At 32.4% G+C, this 23,551-nt stretch overlaps 1 protein-coding gene and 5 non-coding genes across 7 annotated transcripts in view; all 6 read right to left on the reverse strand.

Moving 5' to 3' along the window:
- Nucleotides 1-4,535, reverse strand: part of LOC129957275 (1-phosphatidylinositol 4,5-bisphosphate phosphodiesterase classes I and II-like) — a 67,329-nt gene extending 62,794 nt beyond the window's left edge. For both annotated transcript variants that reach the window (XM_056069534.1, XM_056069535.1), the window contains exon 1: nt 4,259-4,535. In XM_056069534.1, coding sequence (XP_055925509.1) covers nt 4,259-4,357 — 99 coding nt within the window. In that variant the 5' untranslated portion in view covers nt 4,358-4,535. The remainder of the gene's footprint in view (nt 1-4,258) is intronic.
- Nucleotides 4,536-17,696: 13,161 nt separating this feature from the next.
- On the reverse strand, nt 17,697-17,890 carry LOC129957756 (U2 spliceosomal RNA). The gene has a single exon (XR_008782862.1). It is a non-coding gene; the product is annotated as a U2 spliceosomal RNA (small nuclear RNA).
- Nucleotides 17,891-18,993: 1,103 nt separating this feature from the next.
- LOC129957796 (U2 spliceosomal RNA) lies at nt 18,994-19,187 on the reverse strand. Its single transcript, XR_008782901.1, has one exon. It is a non-coding gene; the product is annotated as a U2 spliceosomal RNA (small nuclear RNA).
- Nucleotides 19,188-20,289: 1,102 nt separating this feature from the next.
- On the reverse strand, nt 20,290-20,483 carry LOC129957757 (U2 spliceosomal RNA). The gene has a single exon (XR_008782863.1). It is a non-coding gene; the product is annotated as a U2 spliceosomal RNA (small nuclear RNA).
- A 1,102-nt stretch (nt 20,484-21,585) lies between these two features.
- LOC129957758 (U2 spliceosomal RNA) lies at nt 21,586-21,779 on the reverse strand. The gene has a single exon (XR_008782864.1). It is a non-coding gene; the product is annotated as a U2 spliceosomal RNA (small nuclear RNA).
- Nucleotides 21,780-22,881: 1,102 nt separating this feature from the next.
- Nucleotides 22,882-23,075, reverse strand: LOC129957759 (U2 spliceosomal RNA). Its single transcript, XR_008782865.1, has one exon. It is a non-coding gene; the product is annotated as a U2 spliceosomal RNA (small nuclear RNA).
- Nucleotides 23,076-23,551: the final 476 nt, after the last annotated feature.

Raw genomic sequence — 23,551 nt, forward strand, 5'->3', positions numbered from 1 at the left:
TGTGTTCTATATATTTTAAATAAAAGCCATATGAGAAAAAAATATCAAAACAGCAAATATCTTTTAATTAGATAATAGAGAGGAAGAAACAGAGGATTAATCACTTTTATCTTTAAAACAAAGTCTTTAGAACTAATTTGTTATCATATCATTAAAAAGTAAATTCTACAGAAACCCACTTTTAATGCTATTCGCTATCAACTGGATATATTACATTTAAAAATATAATTAAAATTTCATTAATAACTTAGGTCTTAAATCTAATTAGCGGAAAACAAACTAATGGTTAGATACTAAATTAGAGTTTAAATTACTGTTTCAATTTTAGAAGTTTTGGATAATAACAGTTGTTAAGCTATAGGAAAAAAGAATACAATAGCTCTTACAATGTACTTATTTTATTTTATTTATTTATTATTACTATTATTTATTTACTTATATATTTATTTGCTATTAAGGTAACAACAAAATGTTAATCCCAAAGTTTAATTTCATACAATGTACATTTCTATATAAGATTCAATTTTAATAACTAAATCAAATTACTTAAAAGAACTTGAAATAAAATTTATAAGATGAGCAAACTGCATTCAATTATACTGAGCTTTAAAAAAAAAATGCATTCAGTATTATTAGAGATCAAAATTTAGAAGTCGAAAATTCTTTCTAATTTGGCAAAGAACTATTTGGAGTTGAATTATATCCATCATTTTCATTTCTCTTCTTTAAAAAAAAATTGTATTTATTTTAAAATTTTCAGCATTTTTAATTTAACATTTACTGCTGATTTAACTATAACGGATTCATCTGAATTATATTATTTAAAACTCCTCTCAAAACACTTAAATTCTTTACATTTTATAGAATTATATCAATAATATAGTGAATCTGCTAATATGTCGTTACAAAGAAAGTTCAAAATGCATGTATTGATACCTAAACTATTAATATTTTCTTTATATTATTTAATCGGAATCTACTAAAAATCCATAAAGATGTATTTTTTACTTCCAGAAGATAAATAATGTATTTTATTATATAAGTGGATAAAAAAAATTATATTTACATAAAAAGTATATTTCTATCAATCTACTATTAGTAATTACAACCAAATCTAAAAATACACTCACAAAAAACGTATTGAATTATAAATAAATATTAACATTTGATGAATATAATAAAAATTATATCACATAAACTTAGTTAAAAACAAATAATTTTTTAATGAATTCTAATTCTAATTTTCAGACATTCATTTAAGTTATCTTAATTACAAACTGGTATTAATCAATAAGAACCTTAATTTAAAATTTTACTTTATATTCTTTGGGCAGAATATCTAAAAACACATATTTAAGCTCTTGTCTAAAGTTGTATTTCAATGTCATTATCCTTAGTTGACATTAAATGCAATATCAACTAAGGATTTAAAAAAAAAATCCTATTAATGCAAATATTTGATGAATGTTCATCATGTTTGTATTTGGAGGGTTTTCTCAATTATTTTTAAATGCTAATAATGAAGAATTAAACACATTATCAAAGTAGTCATGATCACAAAACTGTATCACTTGTCGACTGAGCAAATGATTTTAAAGCTTTTGCAAAAAATAACATAAGAATCAAACTTTTAGCAAACATTAGGCTAATATTTTATAAAAATTTCAATAAACAGAAGTAAGTTTCAACAAGTACTAATGTCAATTAGTTAAAAAATTTTACACAAAATAAAAAATTGTAATGAAAATACTAGTAGTAACCAAAAAAAGAAAAGAAAAATGATTAAAAAGAAAAGAAAAATGAAAAAAAGAAAATTACATTATTTGAAAGAAAGAAATTATTCATGACTAATTAGATTAAACTTAAGTAATTTTAAATATCTGGAAATTGCATCATGTTATTAAAGATATTTTGATTTACTGGTACAAATTAAAAATACTGCTGGTATTTATATATCCAGTAAAAGCTCCTTATAGAGATGAAAAACCGTTGCCATTAATACTACCTCTTTATTATTAAATCAGTTTTCTAGTCTAAATATTGAAAATGAAATTTAACAATTATTACAGAACATCTGAAATACTAATAATAAATATGTTGGTAAAGAGATAATTAATTACATTATTGTAAAGATTTAATCATTCATAAAAACAATGTATGATAAAATACAAGCATATAAACAAAAAAAGAAATTAATACTATAGAAATATATCATAGAAATACTTTAATGAAATTTTGTTGTTAGACATTTTATCTGATTCAAAAATTAATGCATTATTCAACAATTAATTTTTCCAATTTCATCTTTAAAATTTAATTTTTCCCTCTTCCATAAGTTTTCTCTTCATTAATTAGCATTTTTAATATTAGAAAATGAATTACAGTTTTTAAATATTTTACTATTATATTAACCTTCTAATTACAGTAAAGAGGAATCTAATTTTTCTTTTTCCTATTCAGATTTTAACTTAGAAGCAAGAAATTACTTTCTCTCTTTTTACATTGTTGTCTATGATATTTATGGTCCTTAGAAAAGCCTGTAATCTCCTTCACCCTCTTTACTAATGGACATATGCATCAAGCATGTAATGATACGTATGAAAAGAATTAACACAAGGTAATTAAAGACTCGATAGATCTGCTCCTGGAAGAGTAAAATAAGCAAGGTATTTTGATACAACCTGCATATCATCTTACAAGAAAAGGAAATATATACACTAATACAACATCTGTACTAGTCACAAGAAGAAAAAAAATATAAAAATTATAATATTTTCATTTATGAAAGAAATAGTAATTTATGTAAAGTATTATAACAATACTTTTTTTGTATCAGAAATTTACACCATATGATTAATATATTACATTATTTTGATTTCTATTTATTGAATGCAGATCTGACAATGCTTTAAAATGAACACTGACAGATTCTTCTGGATATACATCAGCAATTAAAATATTATTCAGTAAAATCATATAGTTAACATTATGAAAGCAAAGAACAAACATAAAAAAACTACTAAATTATTCTTATATAATATCAAACAAATTATCAAATCAATGTGATTTCTTCTTTATAAAAAAATATTTAACTGTATATAAAGATAATATAAAACTTAAATCATTGTATTATATAAAAATTTCTTTCAGTCATGTTTTTACAACTTAAAATAATTACTAATAAAATATTAGAATTTTCTTAATAGTACATAAAATAGACATAACAATTATAAATTTTAAATTACATGATGATTTTGGAAACTACATGATAGCATTACTGTAATAAATAAAACTTACAAAGAATTTAAATTGTGAAATGATATACAATAATTTTAATTGCTTACATAGACAATACATAAACAATTTTATCAGCATTAAAAATTATAAGCTATATTCCACTGTTTGATTTTGGCACTTATAAAAATGAATTATTATATCAAAATTAACACATTAACAATATTGAACCTAAAATTTGATTACTGTATTTTCTGAAGCATCTTTTCAGTTGCAATTACTACATTTAAAATTGCTCAAACAATAATTTATACAATAATCATTAAATTACTTTTGAAGAATCATCTTAAAATAAAATACATTAAAAATATGAAACTTGGCATTATTTATAGGTTTAGTGGTAATTACACAAAAATAATTTTAGTCTTTATGACAAAATAAAATAGCATTAAATGATTCAGAAATATTCCTTTCATCTCATTACTGTCAGAATCATAAGTGTTTGTTTACTTAATTTGCATAAAATCAAAAACTAAATTATACTTATAGAAAAAAAATGAAAAAAATTTAAATATACCCTTTAGATTTTTAATTGAATTCTTTAGAAAAGTGAATACAAAAAATATTACTCTTCTGTATACAGCTGACAATTATATACAGTAATTATATAAATGCTTCACGTTGTTGATGTTTATGTTTACTTTAGATGGACTTTCACCGATCGCAGCAAATAACGAAACTATAGGAGTTAAACCATTCAATTCAAACTTAATGAACTCTTACATGATCTAACAATGAATATATTGAATGACACTCATATCTATAGTAATATCAACAACAAAAAATTATCACTTAATATGTAATAACCGCTATCAGGCATGTAAACAAATGCTGAAACAGAAACCAGGTACTATAACGATGTATATGTTTCAATGTGAAAAACACGTTAAAAGAATCAGTGAAGTTAAGATTACACATACTAAAATATCGCATATAAATAACTCTTCACATAAAATGTACTCACATCATCCCATTTAATAAACTTGTTTCCCTCCACTAAAGCTTTGGGTACTGATATGGGTTTTAATTGAACGACGTGCACGCCTGATTTAGCTCCAGCCATATTCAGGCATTGGAGACACTGTGAATAGTAAATTGATATCGAAAACTTAACACAGGATCATAATCACATTGCTTCGAAGTACGTAAGCATCTGCAATCATGTAATAAGAAGATCTAATCAGCTGAAATCCTTTAAACCCAGCTGTCAGCTCTACTAGCATTCTTAACAACATCATGGAGTTGAGTTGTGCAAAAGTGAGAAAAATTATCTTTTCGGCATCAAAAGAGGTCAACAGAAATTTCAGTTTGATTGGTTGTTTGATCATTATATTTATCAAACTGCAACAAATATAATGATTGAAACAAAATTGAAGACGGTTAAATTAATTTCATATGAGGAAAAATTCTGAAAATTAACTACACAAAAATTGAACTAGCTCATTTAAAAATTCCATCTTTTCAAAATTTGCAATCCATTGAAAAATCCGATCTTTTCACAAGGGGAGGGCACAGGTTGGAAAATTGAGTCCGGGGTGAAACTTAGTACAGTGGTAATACATCTTTAGGATGTTCCTTCATTAAAATATAAAAACGCAATAATCAAAAGTTTCCTAGAAAATAGTCTTCAAACTTTGTGCATAGTTTATATATTAGTAAATTGGCACCGCCGTCAGTTTCCTGGTGGCGTAGCTGTCACAGTACAACAGCATAGACAGGAAATCGGAGTTCAATCATGGGGGCGTCTTTTATTCTCTCTTTCCTTTTAATTCTTTTTAAAAAATTTCAAATTAAATCAAAAATTCACAAATAGTCTTAATCAATGTGTTTTTCATTTTTCATTCCAAAATAAATGTTTATTCTTCAAATATTTAGATTAAAATTTATTTTTTAAAATGAAAAATAATTATAAATCTAAATGCATTTTCTTAAATAAAATTAAAAAATATTTTAATTAAATTAGCGATTTGTAGATATTTTAATAAATATGTTATTCCTTTTTTGCGTAAAAATGAACATTTACTTTCCTTTATTTAAATTTTAATAAAGTATTTAAAAGAGAAATAATTAAACATATAAATGTGTTTTTTTAAAAAAAGTACAAAATTATTTAAATTCAATTAAGAATTTGCATTGAATTTTAATTAATATGTTGTAGTTTTTATGCAAAAACTATTCATTCACTTGACACTTGAATTATATTTGAATTTTTAGATAAAAAAAATTATAAATATAATTATAATTATTATTAATTATAATTACTGGCATTATAGAAAGATTTTATTCAGCATTTCTACAAATTCCACTTTCATTAATTTTCAATTACATATAAGAATAAGATTGGTAATTATCGTAAAAACATTGGTAATGAAGTATATTTTGTCATCTGGTAAAATGAAAAATCATGATTGTTCACAAAAGCAATGTTTCTTTAAGTGATTCGAGATTAAATTTTATTTACATTAAAAAGTATTTAATTTTGATCACGAAGTTGGGCAGCGGATCAAGCAAATCGTATGATCTGATTAAAAATTTTGAAACACCTGCTTTCTACTATTTCTTTTTAATTATAAATGCCGGGGACATTTGCTTGCATATTTAAATGATAATCAGCTTTTCTCTTTAATTTTCTATGTAAATACCATTCCGAAGAGTTAAAACAACTTATTTGTAATTATTAAAATCCAAAAAGTTTAAATTTTTAGTTATCTTAAAATAATAGTAATTTAAATTATTTATATCCATAAAGTTTACATTTAAAATAATTTTTCTTTTAGAAAATTAACTAGAATTTCAAGTATTAGCATGATGAACATTTCATTTTCCATTAAAAAATAAAAACGCATTTATTAAACTATTTATAAATTTTGAATTCAATTTGAAGAAAATAATTGAACGGTAGAAAAACTCAACCAGAATCGAACTGGGGCCCCTTGCTTAAGGAGTGATTACATTGACAATCAAGCCACCGGGAAGTTTAAGGGACTGCCAAGTTACTATTATATAAGCTATGCACAAAGTTTGAAGGCTATTTTCGAGAAAATGTCTGGCTATGAGCTTTAATATTTTAATGAAGGAATATCCTAAAGATATATTATCATTATACTAAATCCCATCCCGAACTTAATTTTCCAGCCCGTGCCCTCCCCTTGTCAGAGCAAAAGATTTGGTAGAATCTTTGATTTCTTGATACATAAATTAAGATCTATTGAGAAGAAAGAGTGGAATTTCTATGGTATCGGAAGAATTTTTCTTTTGTTGAGTATTAGTGCTTCTATTCAAATTGAGTGTAAAAAGATCACGTATTATTTGCACCAAACCAATGGTAAAGTAGTGAAAAGCAAAAGAGTTATATTACTAATTACGATGATGGATTAAGAGTTACAGGTCAAGTGAGGAAAAAGTGCTAAAAAGCTTTCTAAAGTCTGGAAATATTTTAAGATGGTTTCGGAAGTACAGAATTAACTGTACTTATAATTTAGAATCCGTTTCCTATTGCTCAGAAGAGGGAAGAGAAACATCAAAAGAGATTGATATCATTTTCTAATTTACATGAATTGTCACAATGTAGAAAACTAAAAGGAAAACTAATGAAAATTTGCATGTGTCAGGAGTGTTGAATGGCGAGGAATTATATACCAAATAACAAAATTGCATTTTAACTCTGGAAGCTAGGCAGTTTAATTTCATTCTCATACAGTAGCATCCCAAGATATATCAAGAATTTATTGTTGTTGTTGCTCATCCCCTAAAACAACAGAGTTACAGGTGTCCTAAAATAGACTGCGATTTTCAAAAATGTATAACAAGAAACCGGTTAAGGTCAACAAGAAATTCATGTGACAGGGCATACATTTTTCCACCCACAGTTTTTTACTCAAGGTAAAAAAAAAATGTCAATAGATGACGTTGCAGATCACTTTTATTGTTTTCCCCATATGCAAATCATCAAAATATGCAGCCCCAGGAAGGGTTACTCTTTCGACTTTAAAAGGAGTGTATTGTGACTGGACAAGCAGTAGAGAGTTGAACAGCAGATTCTGTACGAAAATTTTGTATTGTGATTTTCATTTTTTTAAAAGATTTGGAAAAAATTGCAATGTGATTTACGATTATTTCTTTATTTACATGTTTTCCTGTATCATCAACTATCGACAAATTTTTTTAACTAAAACCAAAAATTGAGGGAGTAAAAAATGATGCCCCGTAACATGAATTTGCAACAGGAATTATTTTTTTATCCGTAATCACTTTTCTGTTATACATTTTTGAAAACATTTAGTCCAGTTCGGAACACCCTATATATCAAATCTATGAAATTGTGCACCCTGAAGAAGTCCAATGCTAACAAACGATTGTCAATAATATCCTGTCTAGAGAAGCCCAGACAAACAAGAACGTGATGAAGTGAAGCCTCTTCCTCAAGACACTTGGGGCAGACACCAAAGCGCTTAGAATCCTCAAAATATTTCATAGTTCTAAGGTGCCAACTGGGAAAGAGAATGAGAGTCTGATCCTGCCTAATACAATCAAGAGTCAGAGACCGCTTTTGGGGGTTCATATATTAAATTTATCTGTATTTATAGATTTACTTTTCATGAAGCACGAGCTTTAACGGCCATTATAATATCGCAGATCATTAAATAATAAATTTATTTTCAGATCAGAGGATTTTAATTTAGCATGGATTTGGCTTTCTTTTAAGAAATATTTTTTCTCGAAATCAGACGATATTAAATGCGATGAATTGCATGACAGATTGACTGTTGGAATTTTTAATTAATTTCTACTTTTTATAGGTGTTTATCGTCTGAAATAAATGAAATATATATCCAATTAAATCCGTAACATTTCTTACTCTTCAGCGAATTAATGGCTAAAACAAGGAAATAAAATCACATCTATTATTTACTAGCCGCCTTTGGCGGCCAGCCGGTTCGCCAATCTTAATGCTCGTTAAAATTTTAATAGTTAAATATTTTATGTGATTCCTACTTTAATAGCTTCTTCATTAAAATATTTCAAATTTCAATTCACTCATAATATTATAAAGACCTTCAGTCATAACGTAATCTGTATCTCTCTAATTTTCTGTTAACTCCCGTAGAATTTATGCTTTACATTAAATTAAAGTGTAAATGATTAATCTGCAATTAATATAATAATATTTTTTACTGAAACAAAGCATTTTTTTTAATAATATGATTACTGATAATAGAGTCACTGAGCGTTTAAACTTTATGGACACTAAAGAATATCTTTCTTAATTTATGTATTATCTCAAGAATTTTTTAACAAAATTTTTTCAGATTAATCATGAACAGATCGATTCATTAACAATGTTTAGTTTTAAATGCATCAAACACTAAGAAAATAAAATGAATCGTTTAAAATAATCGGTCGAAAACAGGTTTAAAAAAACTACTTAAAAAACGATGTACTTAAAACTATAAGCATATACAAAAAATATATATAACTAACATAAATGTAGGACTCAGAAATCACTACTATTTTAGAACGCACATTTAATTACATTTAGGACATATATACATTAACATAAAAGAATTGAACATTCAGTAGATTTCGTCGAATCTCGTCTTTACTTTCGTCCAGATCCGTCTGATCTGACACGTCTTTACTCTCGTCCAGATCCGTCTGATCTGACACGTCTTCACTCTCGTCCAGATCCGTCTGATCTGCCACGTCTTTTCTCTCGTCCAGATCCGTCTGATCTGACACGTTTTTTCTCTCGTCCAGATCCGTCTAATCTGCCACGTCTAACCAGCGTCAACTCCGTCTAACAACCAGCAGATGGCGCTCGCCAACAGGCGCTCGTCACTACATTCGGCGATCCTGACGTCTCTTTCGTCCTCGAAAGTTATAGTAGAAAAATCTGAAAGAATAAAAAAAAGAAAACAGTATCTGGATAAAACAATAAACATTTTTTTTTTTTTTTTTTAGTCTGAAGACCATGCTTTTATGAAATCGGCTGCTGTGGAAGTTGTATTTGGTCCGTCATGACATCCAACTTTTTCCACGTCATAGCGATCCTTAGGTTTGACCTTAACAATCCGATATGGTCCATGAAACTTTGGTCTTAGTTTGAGTCCAGTTCCAAACTGCGTCCGTTGTATGGCCACTAATTCACCGAGTTTGTAGATGCGCGCCACTTTTCTTCGTTTGTTGAAACTTTTCCGATTCTCTTCTTGCATCTTCAAAATGTTTTCCCTTGCTTCTTCTCTCATATTATTTCGGTCTTCCATCATTGCTTTTGTGTATTCTTCTTCCAATATTTCCTTTAAATGTAAATCAGTTGTATCTTTTAATTTTACACCAGTTAAAAGCTCAAACGGGGTAAACTTTGTACTCCTCGAAACAGTACTATTGATTATTTTTTGCACTGATGCAACATGTTTATACCATTTGGTAGGGTCTGTTATTGAGAGTTTTGATAGAATGGGTATTAAAATTTTATGCATTATTTCAATTTGTCCATTTCCGCGAGGAATTCCAGTGCTAATTTTGAAATGTTCAATATTTTCATCTTGACAGTATGTTTCAAATTCTTTTGAGGTAAAAGCTGAACCTCTGTCTGTTATTATTCTTGTCGGATTTCCAAAAGTAGATTGTTGAAGCTTAAGTTTAGTTATTGCATCCTGAGTAGATGTTGATTTAACCGGGTACAACCAGACAAATTTTGTAAAAGCGTCGACTATTGAAAAAATATGCTGATAGTTCTTATTTGTAGAAGGCATAGGGCCAATGAAATCTATGTGATATGTACTTAAAGGCAAATTTTCTTTTGGGATGGGGTTAAGGAAACCTTCACCTTTCCCACGTTTCTTATTACAAAGAATACACTCCACGCAATTGGCAATCACACTTTCTATTTTTGACCTCAACTTTGGTATGTAAAATTCTTGCTTTAAAATTTCTTCCGTCTTAGCCACAGCGTAATGTCCTTTATTGTGAATTTCTCGAATAATTTCTCTTTGTAATGCTTCTGGGACTATGAGCAATTCTCTACCATTATCGTATTTGCATAAAACTCCATTTCTCACAATGTGTTCACCGTCTTCTTGTTTATCTATCAAAGCTTTCAATTTCTTAAGGAATTCGTCCTGATTTTGAGCATTGGCTATTTTAGTGGTCACTTCACTATATGAACGAGTAACAACAAGTACTGCGTTTCGACTAAGAGAATCTACGTGTGCCATTTGTTTTCCTGATCTGTGAACAATTTGGTAATCAAATTCCTCTAACTGTAAAGCCCATCTTGCAACTTTTGGTGTAAGATCTCTTTTACTCATAGTTTGTTGAAAAGCGGAACAATCAGTCACAATTTTAAATTTAGAACCCAGTAAATAATGTCTAAATTTTTTTAACGCTTCGATCACAGCCAAAACTTCTAATTCATAGCTACTATATTTTTCTTGTTGTGGAGATGTTTTTCGACTAAAATAATGAATAGGATAAAACTTATTGTCGGTTCCCTGTTGCAGCAGCACTGCTCCGAACCCCTGACTGCTAGCATCTGTATGGAGTTCTAAAACTGATCCCTGTTGATAGAGATGCAAAACTGGCTCCTGAGTTAAAATATCTTTGAGTTTTTGAAAAGCTTCCTTTTGTTCAGATTCAAACTTAAATGCAATGTCTTTTCTTAGTAGATCACTAAGCGGTTTTGCGATTTTTGAATAGTGGGGTATAAATTTCCGAAAATAACTAGTAAGGCCTAAAAAGCTTTGTACTTGTTTAACAGTTTGTGGTTGTGGAAATTTTTGTACAGCTACCGTTTTAGATACAGAGGGCTGTATAGTTCCGTTTTGGATTCTATAGCCTAAAAATTCTATTTGTGGTTTTAAAAACTGACACTTCTTAAAATTAAACTCCAAACCGTACTCTGATGCAACCTTCAGAACACGTTGTAATTTTTCTAGCCCTTCTTCCTCGGTTTTGGATGGTATAATAATGTCGTCCATATAAATCAGTACAGTTCCATCTAGCATCAAATTCCTAAATATCACATTAATGTAACGCTGAAATACACTCGGACTATTGGAAAGTCCAAATGGTACTTTAAGAAATTCCCACTGCCCATGATGTGTTACAAAAGACGTAAATTTTGTGCTATCTTTCTCTACGTCTACATGAAAAAATCCGTTTTTCAAGTCCAAAGTAGTAAATATTTTTGATTGCTCAAGTTTGTCGAGCAAATCTTCTATGAGGGGTAAAGGGTACCGATCTTTAATCATCTTTTTATTTAGCTTACGATAATCAATGCATAACCTATAACTGTCATCCTTCTTCTTGCTTAAAACTACGGGAAAAGAGTAATTTGAACTACTGGGTTTTATTATCCCTTCCTGTAACCATTTATCAATCTGAGTTTCAACGAATTTTTGTTCTTTAAAGGGCAACCTTCGAGGGTTATGACTAATCGGAATATCATCGCTCAATATTATTTTCATTTGCAAATCCGTACTTTTTGTTTTGTTTGGCGAATACTTATTTAAAAGACGATTTATTTCCTGTCTCAACGGTTTTTTTACATGACTCATGTCGATTTCATCATAGTTTATCGAATCCGTTAAATGAATGAAGTATGGGAGAGGATGTGTATTTATTTTATTGCCAGTCTCAGCAAAAATAGGTGCCTGACTGTCTCTTTTCAGCTCCGAGGAACGTAGTGATACGACCTTGACCTCGTTTCTCACCAGCCGGGTGTAATTTATTTGGGCTCTTTTTTCATGAATGATAATTTGATTTTCTTGAAATGAAAAGCTTAGATTATTTAATACGTCCATGCCAATGATTATTTCGTTCGGCATTATTTCTAACACATACACATTAGTTGATATTACATATTCATCAATTAATATATCACAATAAAAAAAACCTAGAGGAGTAATGCTATCTCCACTTATACCAGCTAATTTCACATTATCAGTCATTAAATTAGGTTTACCAATTTTCAAATAAAAATCATAATTAATCATAGTAATATCACTTCCAGTATCAATTAATGCATCACAATTTACACCATTTATTTCAACATTTTTACTAAGCTTATTTACAGTTTTTGGAGAGTTACGAGTATATACTTTATTAGAGAGAGACACTTTAAAATCTCTTTGCGGGCAGTTACTGGCTTTGTGGCCAAAGTTACCACATTGGAAACATTTCAATCCTTTGTTTTTAAACTTGCAATTAGTTGATTTGTGGCCAGTCTCATTGCAATTAAAACATTTATTATTACTCTTGTTATAGTAATTATCATCAACATAATTCTTTTGAGCACGAACGAACGGCAATGGTGAATTTTTAGCTTCTTTCGCGATATCAAATTTACTTCTGTTTTCGGAAACACGCCAATTTCTGTTTGTTTCCTTTTTAAGGTGACTTCGTGCAGCTTCATATTCGTCCAGTTTATTAACCAAATCTTCTACTTTCTTTATTTTGGGTAAATCGTCGAGGAAATGATCGCGTACGTCATTTGGTATTTTACTCTTTAACTGGTCAACGACCATTAGCTGCTTTAAATCTTCAAAATCGGTTATTTCTAAACAATTTATCCATTCCTCAAAAAAGTTATTCAGTTCAAAACCGAAATCCCGCCATGATGAAGAAGAATCTCGTTTGTGAGTAAAGAACTTCTGCCTGAGTTGTTCGGAAGTTAATTTAAATCTTTTAAGCAACAGTTTTTTTATGTAATCATAGTCATTAGCTGATGGATCAGGTTCGCGAGCAATTAAATTGACTATATCCAATGGTAATAACCCGAGTAAATAAGAAATCCAGTTTTCTTTTGCAATGTTAGCCCTACTTATTTGTTTCTCAAATAACGAAAGGTAAACACTTATGTCTCCGCTATTATCATAATTCTTTAGCAATTTTAATATATCAGTCTTAGGCATATCTGATGCAGTTAAAGTATTTTCTCTACTTTTTAACTCAAGTTCTAACTTTTTCAAAGTATATTCACGCTCATTCTTTTCGGCTTCTGCCTTAGCCTTTTCGGCTTTGGCCTTTTCAGCATCTAACCTTTCGCGCTCCTGAGTGATAGTTAAAAGTAAATCTTTTACGAACTTTTCGTCATAGTCTTTCGACTTTGTTATCATTGTAACTAACTGTCGCACTTTGGCATCCTGTGGTGCCGTTAGTTCTAATTCGTCTACTAAAGTTAGTAAGTCGCTCTTTCGTGCTCGTGTACGAAATGCCATACTTGAGAATAAATCAAAATTGTACTCACAATTTCTTCAACGTCGATCCACACTGCGTCAGTCTACAAGGAGTTGGTATCCAAAAGGTTTATTGTAGCACGTCAAATTGCTCTACGTCAAATTTCACTCCTGTTTGGCTCTTCATTAATATCCCGGCCGAACCCCCATATTTTGTAGGACTCAGAAATCACTACTATTTTAGAAAGCACATTTAATTACATTTAGGACATATATACATTAACATAAAAGAATTGAACATTCAGTAGATTTCGTCGAATCTCGTCTTTACTTTCGTCCAGATCCGTCTGATCTGACACGTCTTTACTCTCGTCCAGATCCGTCTGATCTGACACGTCTTCACTCTCGTCCAGATCCGTCTGATCTGCCACGTCTTTTCTCTCGTCCAGATCCGTCTGATCTGACACGTCTTTTCTCTCGTCCAGATCCGTCTAATCTGCCACGTCTAACCAGCGTCAACTCCGTCTAACAACCAGCAGATGGCGCTCGCCAACAGGCGCTCGTCACTACATAAATACAATTTAATTACAAAAGCTAGCAACTAAACTAAAAATAATTTAAATCATTGAAAACAGGTTAAAAAAACTACTTAAAAAACGATGTACTTAAAACTATAAGCATATACAAAAAATATATAACTAACATAAATACAATTTACTTACAAAAGCATGCAACTAACCTAAAAATAATTTAAATCGTCCGTTGATAATGGTTGTCATGGCAACAATCGGAACAGAATGCGCATGCGTGAATTTTCTTCTCCAATTACGGTAACGCAAATGCGTGAATTTTTCTACGCCAGTTGGGGTAACGCTATTCAGATTATACATTTTTAATTTCCTTTATTCAGTGTTATTTTAATTCAAAAGTACTTCAGAATGAATCTGAAACATGGATTAATTAACAATCTTTAATTTTAAATGCATAAAACATTAAGAAAATAAACAGAATCGTTTGAAATAATCCGCCGAAAAACGTTAACCCTAGCCTCATTTCTGTTGGGAGAAAAAAAAACTGAACTCTTACTCATTTGGCGGTGGGAAAAATGGAAGATTTTTTTGGCGGAAAAGTTGGCGGTGGGGAAAATGGAAGATTTTTTTGGCGGGAAAGTTAGTTTTTAATTAATAATTAAAATTCTAATTAAAATTTCAAAAAAAGGGACCCCAGGTGCACATTCCCGACCTCTAAGGTATACATGTACCAAATTTGATAGCTGTATGTCAAATGACCTTGCCTGTAGAGCGCCAACACACACACACACACATTGAGCTTTATTATAAGTATAGATGTACTTAATGGCTTCAAAAATTCGCTAAATAAACGCATAAATAATACAAATTCAATAATTTTTATGATTTTTTTAAAGTTAAGTGTAGGGAAAGTAACATAGTAAAGTTTTTGCATGAGAGAAAAGATGGCATACTAAAATAGCTGCATTTAAAAATTGTATGCATACCCCAAATAATTTTCGAAATATTCACAAAAAATAATTCTCACAATCAAATTGCACAACCCACTTTTTGAGGGTCCATATATTAAATTTATCTGTATTTATAGATTTGCTTTTCATGAAGCACGAGCTTTTACGGCCATTATAATATCGCTGGTCGTTAAATAATAAATTTATTTGCAGATCAGACGATTTTAATGTAACATGAAATTTGCTTTATTCAAAAAATATTTTTTCCCTATTCCGATTATATATAATTCGATTGCACAATACATTGACAATTGGAATTTTTAATTCATTTTTACTTTACCTTTGGCGACCAGCAACTTCGCCAGTATTAATTCTGGCTGAAATTTCCAATAAACTATTTTATGTAACTTGTCTCTTAATAGCTTCTATAGCAAAATATTTTAAAACAAAAGGAGGTATCTAAACAGTTAGGAGCATCAAAAACAAATTTTGATACTCCTATAATTCACTCATATCGGTATTCATCGTCTGCTGGTAAATGAAATAGAGATCCGATTAAATCCGTACCATTTCTATCTATTTAGTAAGTTAATTAACGCTGTAATATGGAAATATATATATACTTAACGGCTATAAATATACCTTGGTATATTTATAGCTTTGAGTATGCATATACGTATATTTATACCTTATATAAATATAATAGGTATATTTTCATAAGGTATAAATGTATTTATCGTTTATATACTCAATGGCGACTTAATACTGAGTTCTTATTCATAAATTTGGAGAATATAAAAAATATCCATAAAACGATTCTCTAAAAGTGATAAAATAATCTCCGCTTTGCAATTGAGTTTCTGTAAAAACTTAATTTTCTAACCTCTAATTCGAGATAATATAGCATGATATCTCGAATCTTATCACAATTCATTCGTATGTATTTATCTTAATTACATCATCCACTGCATAATAGAAAGAATGTCCATCACTCTGTTATTCTTATTGTAAACTTAATAAATCTTCTACGCGATTACCAATTGTTTAGGTCTGAAAATGGAAGCCCGTCCTTTTAATAAACACCTATCATTTCATTGACTTAAAATGTCTTTATGGTATTCGCATCTCAACCAATAAGCAATATTTCGAATTTAAAAAAATGGGATAAACGATCTATTTTATTCGCCATAAAAATTAAGAGTATGTTCATTTCATTAAAAGGAAAAATTGTGAACCTTTTCTTCGCTTAATTTCTCAGGCGGGATTAATTAAAAAAAGACTAAATGATGAATTGAGTTTAAAAGTAATGAAAATGCTTCAATATTTCAATATTTTTTTGAGAAATCATACTCATATTAAGGGAAAATCTGAGTCGTGTTGTTTCCTGGAATGAAACTGTGAAACAAACGCATTTTGCTTTTAAAAAGGGGAGATTTACTTAATATATTGTCCCAGGTAGGTTGGCTCTTTAGGCGCAGGAGTTTTCAGCAACAAAATTAAATATACCTCAAGAACTGCTGCGAATTTCGGAACGGAATTTGATACTCACACATAAAAATACTTGCTGAATCGTATTATTAATAAATTTTGGATTTCTGTAATGGAAAAATTTTGATATAGTAGTTAATTAATTCAGTTAATCAGTTCGTTTGTTTATCTCAAAAAACCAGTATCTTTAAACCCAAATGCATCAAGGGTTCACCGATAGTAGGCTTATCTATTCGCGCGCTTGTAAATAGATTATTCGCATACATGGTGAGTTCGAAAAATAGAAATTGATTTGTAAAGTTGATATTAAATTAGTACTTCTAAATAGACATTTGAAATGAATCAGCTGAAAAAAAGGCATTTAAAATTTTGTACTGGGTTTTTAGGCTATATTACAAAGCATAAAAAGTTTATAAGTAGTAAACTGAAAAGAGAAAAATCTTATAACGTTAAACGAGCAATTTTTCCATATATATAAATTAATTTCGCGTATCTAGGAGACGGCTAAAACAATTGGATCAATTTTATATTTAGATAAGATTTTACTTTCTAAGTTCATCTATAAAAGTGTTTTTTCTGAGAAAATAAAACACCGCGATTTTGCACACAGCCGCAAAAAATTCTTTTATAACTAAATAGAATAAGTATATGCATTTTCATGAGAGCGGGCATGAAATTTAGTGGTCAAAATAATATGAACGACGTTTGTGTTGCGGGTTCTCAGTTCGAGTCGAATTTTTGCTATATTTTCCTTGTCATGAATTTCGCAGTATTCTAGAGAAACGTGTTGTTCCCAGGCAATAGCTTTTCAAAAATAAAATTAAGCATTAATCTCTGATAGAGGAGTCTAAACTATTTCCGATCTTCAATACATAGAAGAAAGAATAAAGGAAATATGATTTAAATCCGATTGCTTCGCATGTTCTTTTAAATAATTACCGAAACCAATCGCATGAAAGGGCCTTTGAAATGTTACAATGGAAATGGGCACCATTGACTTCACAGCCCTTTTGAAACGAAGAAACAACTATACGGGAAAGAATCCACGTGAATCAGATGAAATTAGTTTTTACAACTTGTTTGAAATGTTTTCACGTAAAGGACTGGAAAATTTCGACGATCAAGAGTTTTACAGACGGGATTAACTTCGCTCCGGCTTGGAATAGCAAAAGAACCGTTGAAAAGATTCGTAAAGTCATCTTTTCCGCCAAACCTAAGAGCGGATTGTAAACGTGCACTTGTGTCTTCTTTTATTCATCGTATGGGCCAATTCTGCCAGCAGTGCAGTAGCAGAGCGACCCGCGGGTCGAGTGGAATGAATTCCGACCTCGACCCAGGTTGCAAAAATTCTAATTAATCTCGGAGCGTTCAGTGAACACCCTATCAGAGATTAAGCTGATAAGAACAGATACTACACTTTCGATCAGAGCCCAAGAGGCCGAGAAGCGATAAACGGCAGTGGCCTTCGTACTTTTACGTGAAGATCCCGCTGCTAATTCATGGATAAGAAACACACCGCGGTTGAGCGCTCTCAGCGCAGGCAGGCGAATCTATTCCATCAAAGGAACATGAAGCGTTGCAAGACTCTTCGAAAAGGTTCCCAGAAACGTCGCCGGTCAAAGTTATAGTGACAATAGTCACGCCGATGACCGCGAAACTCACGCTTCAAACTTATTATATTAACACGAGGAAATATACTAGTTTCATTTTTGTTTTCAAATGCGCGGTAGTGTTTCGGAGATTAAACGGTCCGCTGTAAGAATCTTCCTCGTCGCCCAAACTGCCTATAATCTTTTTTTAGAAGCGAACAATTTTACTGGCCCTTGTTCTCTCTGCAATTGCGGAAATACGGAGCTCCAAGGCACATCCCTAGAAAAGTGCTTCAATTTTAGATTGGAGTTTCTTCTAAATGCGCTTTCGATTTTCGGCAGAATTCTCTTTTGGAAAAGCAAGTCTTTTGTTACAAAAAAACTAATAGATCAGAAATTAAATTTCAGCGATGCATATGAAAGTTGTTGATTTGATATGAAGCGTTCGTATTTTATTTGTGATGAATTTCGCAGTATTCTAGAGAGACGCGTTGTTCCCAGGCAATAGCTTTTCAAAAATAAAATTAAGCATTAATCTCTGATAGAGGAGTCTAAACTATTTCTGATCTTCAATACATAGAAGAAAGAATAAAGGAAATATGATTTAAATCCGATTGCTTCGCATGTTCTTTTAAATAATTGCCAAAACCAATCGCATGAAAGGAAGGGCCTTTGAAATGTTACAATAGAAATGGGCACCATTGACTTCACAGCCCTTTTGAAACGAAGAAACACCTATACGGGAAAGAATCCACGTGAATCAGATGAAATTAGTTTTTACAACTTGTTTGAAATGTTTTCACGTAAAGGACTGGAAAATTTCAACGATCAAGAGTTTTACAGACGGGATTAACTTCGCTCCGGCTTGGAACAGCAAAAGAAACGTTGAAAAGATTCGTTAAGTCATCTTTTTCGCCAAACCTAAGAGCGGATTGTAAACGTGCACTTGTGTCTTCTTATATTCATCGTATGGGCCAATTCTGCCAGCAGTGCAGTAGCAGAGCGACCCACGGGTAGAGTGGAATGAATTCCGACCTCGACCCAGGTTGCAAAAATTCTAATTAATCTCGGAGCGTTCAGTGAACACCCTATCAGAGATTAAGCTGATAAGAACAGATACTACACTTTCGATCAGAGCCCAAGAGGCCGAGAAGCGATAAACGGCAGTGGCCTTCGTACTTTTACGTGAAGATCCCGCTGCTAATTCATGGATAAGAAACACACCGCGGTTGAGCGCTCTCAGCGCAGGCAGGCGAATCTATTCCATCAAAGGAACATGAAGCGTTGCAAGACTCTTCGAAAAGGTTCCCAGAAACGTCGCCGGTCAAAGTTATAGTGACAATAGTCACGCCGATGACCGCGAAACTCACGCTTCAAACTTATTATATTAACACGAGGAAATATACTAGTTTCATTTTTGTTTTCAAATGCGCGGTAGTGTTTCGGAGATTAAACGGTCCGCTGTAAGAATCTTCCTCGTCGCCCAAACTGCCTATAATCTTTTTTTAGAAGCGAACAATTTTACTGGCCCTTGTTCTCTCTGCAATTGCGGAAATACGGAGCTCCAAGGCACATCCCTAGAAAAGTGCTTCAATTTTAGATTGGAGATTCTTCTAAATGCGCTTTCGATTTTCGGCAGAATTCTCTTTTGGAAAAGCAAGTCTTTTGTTACAAAAAACTAATAGATCAGAAATTAAATTTCAGCGATGCATATGAAAGTTGTTGATTTCATATGAAGCGTTCGTATTTTATTTGTGATGAATTTCGCAGTATTCTAGAGAGACGCGTTGTTCCCAGGCAATAGCTTTTCAAAAATAAAATTAAGCATTAATCTCTGATAGAGGAGTCTAAACTATTTCTGATCTTCAATACATAGAAGAAAGAATAAAGGAAATATGATTTAAATCCGATTGCTTCGCATGTTCTTTTAAATAATTACCGAAACCAATCGCATGAAAGGAAGGGCCTTTGAAATGTTACAATAGAAATGGGCACCATTGACTTCACAGCCCTTTTGAAACGAAGAAACACCTATACGGGAAAGAATCCACGTGAATCAGATGAAATTAGTTTTTACGACTTGTTTGAAATGTTTTCACGTAAAGGACTGGAAAATTTCGACGATCAAGAGTTTTACAGACGGGATTAACTTCGCTCCGGCTTGGAACAGCAAAAGAACCGTTGAAAAGATTCGTTAAGTCATCTTTTCCGCCAAACCTAAGAGCGGATTGTAAACGTGCACTTGTGTCTTCTTTTATTCATCGTATGGGCCAATTCTGCCAGCAGTGCAGTAGCAGAGCGACCCGCGGGTCGAGTGGAATGAATTCCGACCTCGACCCAGGTTGCAAAAATTCTAATTAATCTCGGAGCGTTCAGTGAACACCCTATCAGAGATTAAGCTGATAAGAACAGATACTACACTTTCGATCAGAGCCCAAGAGGCCGAGAAGCGATAAACGGCAGTGGCCTTCGTACTTTTACGTGAAGATCCCGCTGCTAATTCATGGATAAGAAACACACCGCGGTTGAGCGCTCTCAGCGCAGGCAGGCGAATCTATTCCATCAAAGGAACATGAAGCGTTGCAAGACTCTTCGAAAAGGTTCCCAGAAACGTCGCCGGTCAAAGTTATAGTGACAATAGTCACGCCGATGACCGCGAAACTCACGCTTCAAACTTATTATATTAACACGAGGAAATATACTAGTTTCATTTTTGTTTTCAAATGCGCGGTAGTGTTTCGGAGATTAAACGGTCCGCTGTAAGAATCTTCCTCGTCGCCCAAACTGCCTATAATCTTTTTTTAGAAGCGAACAATTTTACTGGCCCTTGTTCTCTCTGCAATTGCGGAAATACGGAGCTCCAAGGCACATCCCTAGAAAAGTGCTTCAATTTTAGATTGGAGTTTCTTCTAAATGCGCTTTCGATTTTCGGCAGAATTCTCTTTTGGAAAAGCAAGTCTTTTGTTACAAAAAACTAATAGATCAGAAATTAAATTTCAGCGATGCATATGAAAGTTGTTGATTTCATATGAAGCGTTCGTATTTTATTTGTGATGAATTTCGCAGTATTCTAGAGAGACGCGTTGTTCCCAGGCAATAGCTTTTCAAAAATAAAATTAAGCATTAATCTCTGATAGAGGAGTCTAAACTATTTCTGATCTTCAATACATAGAAGAAAGAATAAAGGAAATATGATTTAAATCCGATTGCTTCGCATGTTCTTTTAAATAATTACCGAAACCAATCGCATGAAAGGAAGGGCCTTTGAAATGTTACAATAGAAATGGGCACCATTGACTTCACAGCCCTTTTGAAACGAAGAAACACCTATACGGGAAAGAATCCACGTGAATCAGATGAAATTAGTTTTTACAACTTGTTTGAAATGTTTTCACGTAAAGGACTGGAAAATTTCGACGATCAAGAGTTTTACAGACGGGATTAACTTCGCTCCGGCTTGGAACAGCAAAAGAACCGTTGAAAAGATTCGTTAAGTCATCTTTTCCGCCAAACCTAAGAGCGGATTGTAAACGTGCACTTGTGTCTTCTTTTATTCATCGTATGGGCCAATTCTGCCAGCAGTGCAGTAGCAGAGCGACCCGCGGGTCGAGTGGAATGAATTCCGACCTCGACCCAGGTTGCAAAAATTCTAATTAATCTCGGAGCGTTCAGTGAACACCCTATCAGAGATTAAGCTGATAAGAACAGATACTACACTTTCGATCAGAGCCCAAGAGGCCGAGAAGCGATAAACGGCAGTGGCCTTCGTACTTTTACGTGAAGATCCCGCTGCTAATTCATGGATAAGAAACACACCGCGGTTGAGCGCTCTCAGCGCAGGCAGGCGAATCTATTCCATCAAAGGAACATGAAGCGTTGCAAGACTCTTCGAAAAGGTTCCCAGAAACGTCGCCGGTCAAAGTTATAGTGACAATAGTCACGCCGATGACCGCGAAACTCACGCTTCAAACTTATTATATTAACACGAGGAAATATACTAGTTTCATTTTTGTTTTCAAATGCGCGGTAGTGTTTCGGAGATTAAACGGTCCGCTGTAAGAATCTTCCTCGTCGCCCAAACTGCCTATAATCTTTTTTTAGAAGCGAACAATTTTACTGGCCCTTGTTCTCTCTGCAATTGCGGAAATACGGAGCTCCAAGGCACATCCCTAGAAAAGTGCTTCAATTTTAGATTGGAGTTTCTTCTAAATGCGCTTTCGATTTTCGGCAGAATTCTCTTTTGGAAAAGCAAGTCTTTTGTTACAAAAAACTAATAGATCAGAAATTAAATTTCAGCGATGCATATGAAAGTTGTTGATTTCATATGAAGCGTTCGTATTTTATTTGTGATGAATTTCGCAGTATTCTAGAGAGACGCGTTGTTCCCAGGCAATAGCTTTTCAAAAATAAAATTAAGCATTAATCTCTGATAGAGGAGTCTAAACTATTTCTGATCTTCAATACATAGAAGAAAGAATAAAGGAAATATGATTTAAATCCGATTGCTTCGCATGTTCTTTTAAATAATTACCGAAACCAATCGCATGAAAGGAAGGGCCTTTGAAATGTTACAATAGAAATGGGCACCATTGACTTCACAGCCCTTTTGAAACGAAGAAACACCTATACGGGAAAGAATCCACGTGAATCAGATGAAATTAGTTTTTACAACTTGTTTGAAATGTTTTCACGTAAAGGACTGGAAAATTTCGACGATCAAGAGTTTTACAGACGGGATTAACTTCGCTCCGGCTTGGAACAGCAAAAGAACCGTTGAAAAGATTCGTTAAGTCATCTTTTCCGCCAAACCTAAGAGCGGATTGTAAACGTGCACTTGTGTCTTCTTTTATTCATCGTATGGGCCAATTCTGCCAGCAGTGCAGTAGCAGAGCGACCCGCGGGTCGAGTGGAATGAATTCCGACCTCGACCCAGGTTGCAAAAATTCTAATTAATCTCGGAGCGTTCAGTGAACACCCTATCAGAGATTAAGCTGATAAGAACAGATACTACACTTTCGATCAGAGCCCAAGAGGCCGAGAAGCGATAAACGGCAGTGGCCTTCGTACTTTTACGTGAAGATCCCGCTGCTAATTCATGGATAAGAAACACACCGCGGTTGAGCGCTCTCAGCGCAGGCAGGCGAATCTATTCCATCAAAGGAACATGAAGCGTTGCAAGACTCTTCGAAAAGGTTCCCAGAAACGTCGCCGGTCAAAGTTATAGTGACAATAGTCACGCCGATGACCGCGAAACTCACGCTTCAAACTTATTATATTAACACGAGGAAATATACTAGTTTCATTTTTGTTTTCAAATGCGCGGTAGTGTTTCGGAGATTAAACGGTCCGCTGTAAGAATCTTCCTCGTCGCCCAAACTGCCTATAATCTTTTTTTAGAAGCGAACAATTTTACTGGCCCTTGTTCTCTCTGCAATTGCGGAAATACGGAGCTCCAAGGCACATCCCTAGAAAAGTGCTTCAATTTTAGATTGGAGTTTCTTCTAAATGCGCTTTCGATTTTC

Source organism: Argiope bruennichi, chromosome 11, assembly GCF_947563725.1.
Source record: "Argiope bruennichi chromosome 11, qqArgBrue1.1, whole genome shotgun sequence".
Lineage (NCBI taxonomy): Eukaryota > Metazoa > Arthropoda > Arachnida > Araneae > Araneidae > Argiope > Argiope bruennichi.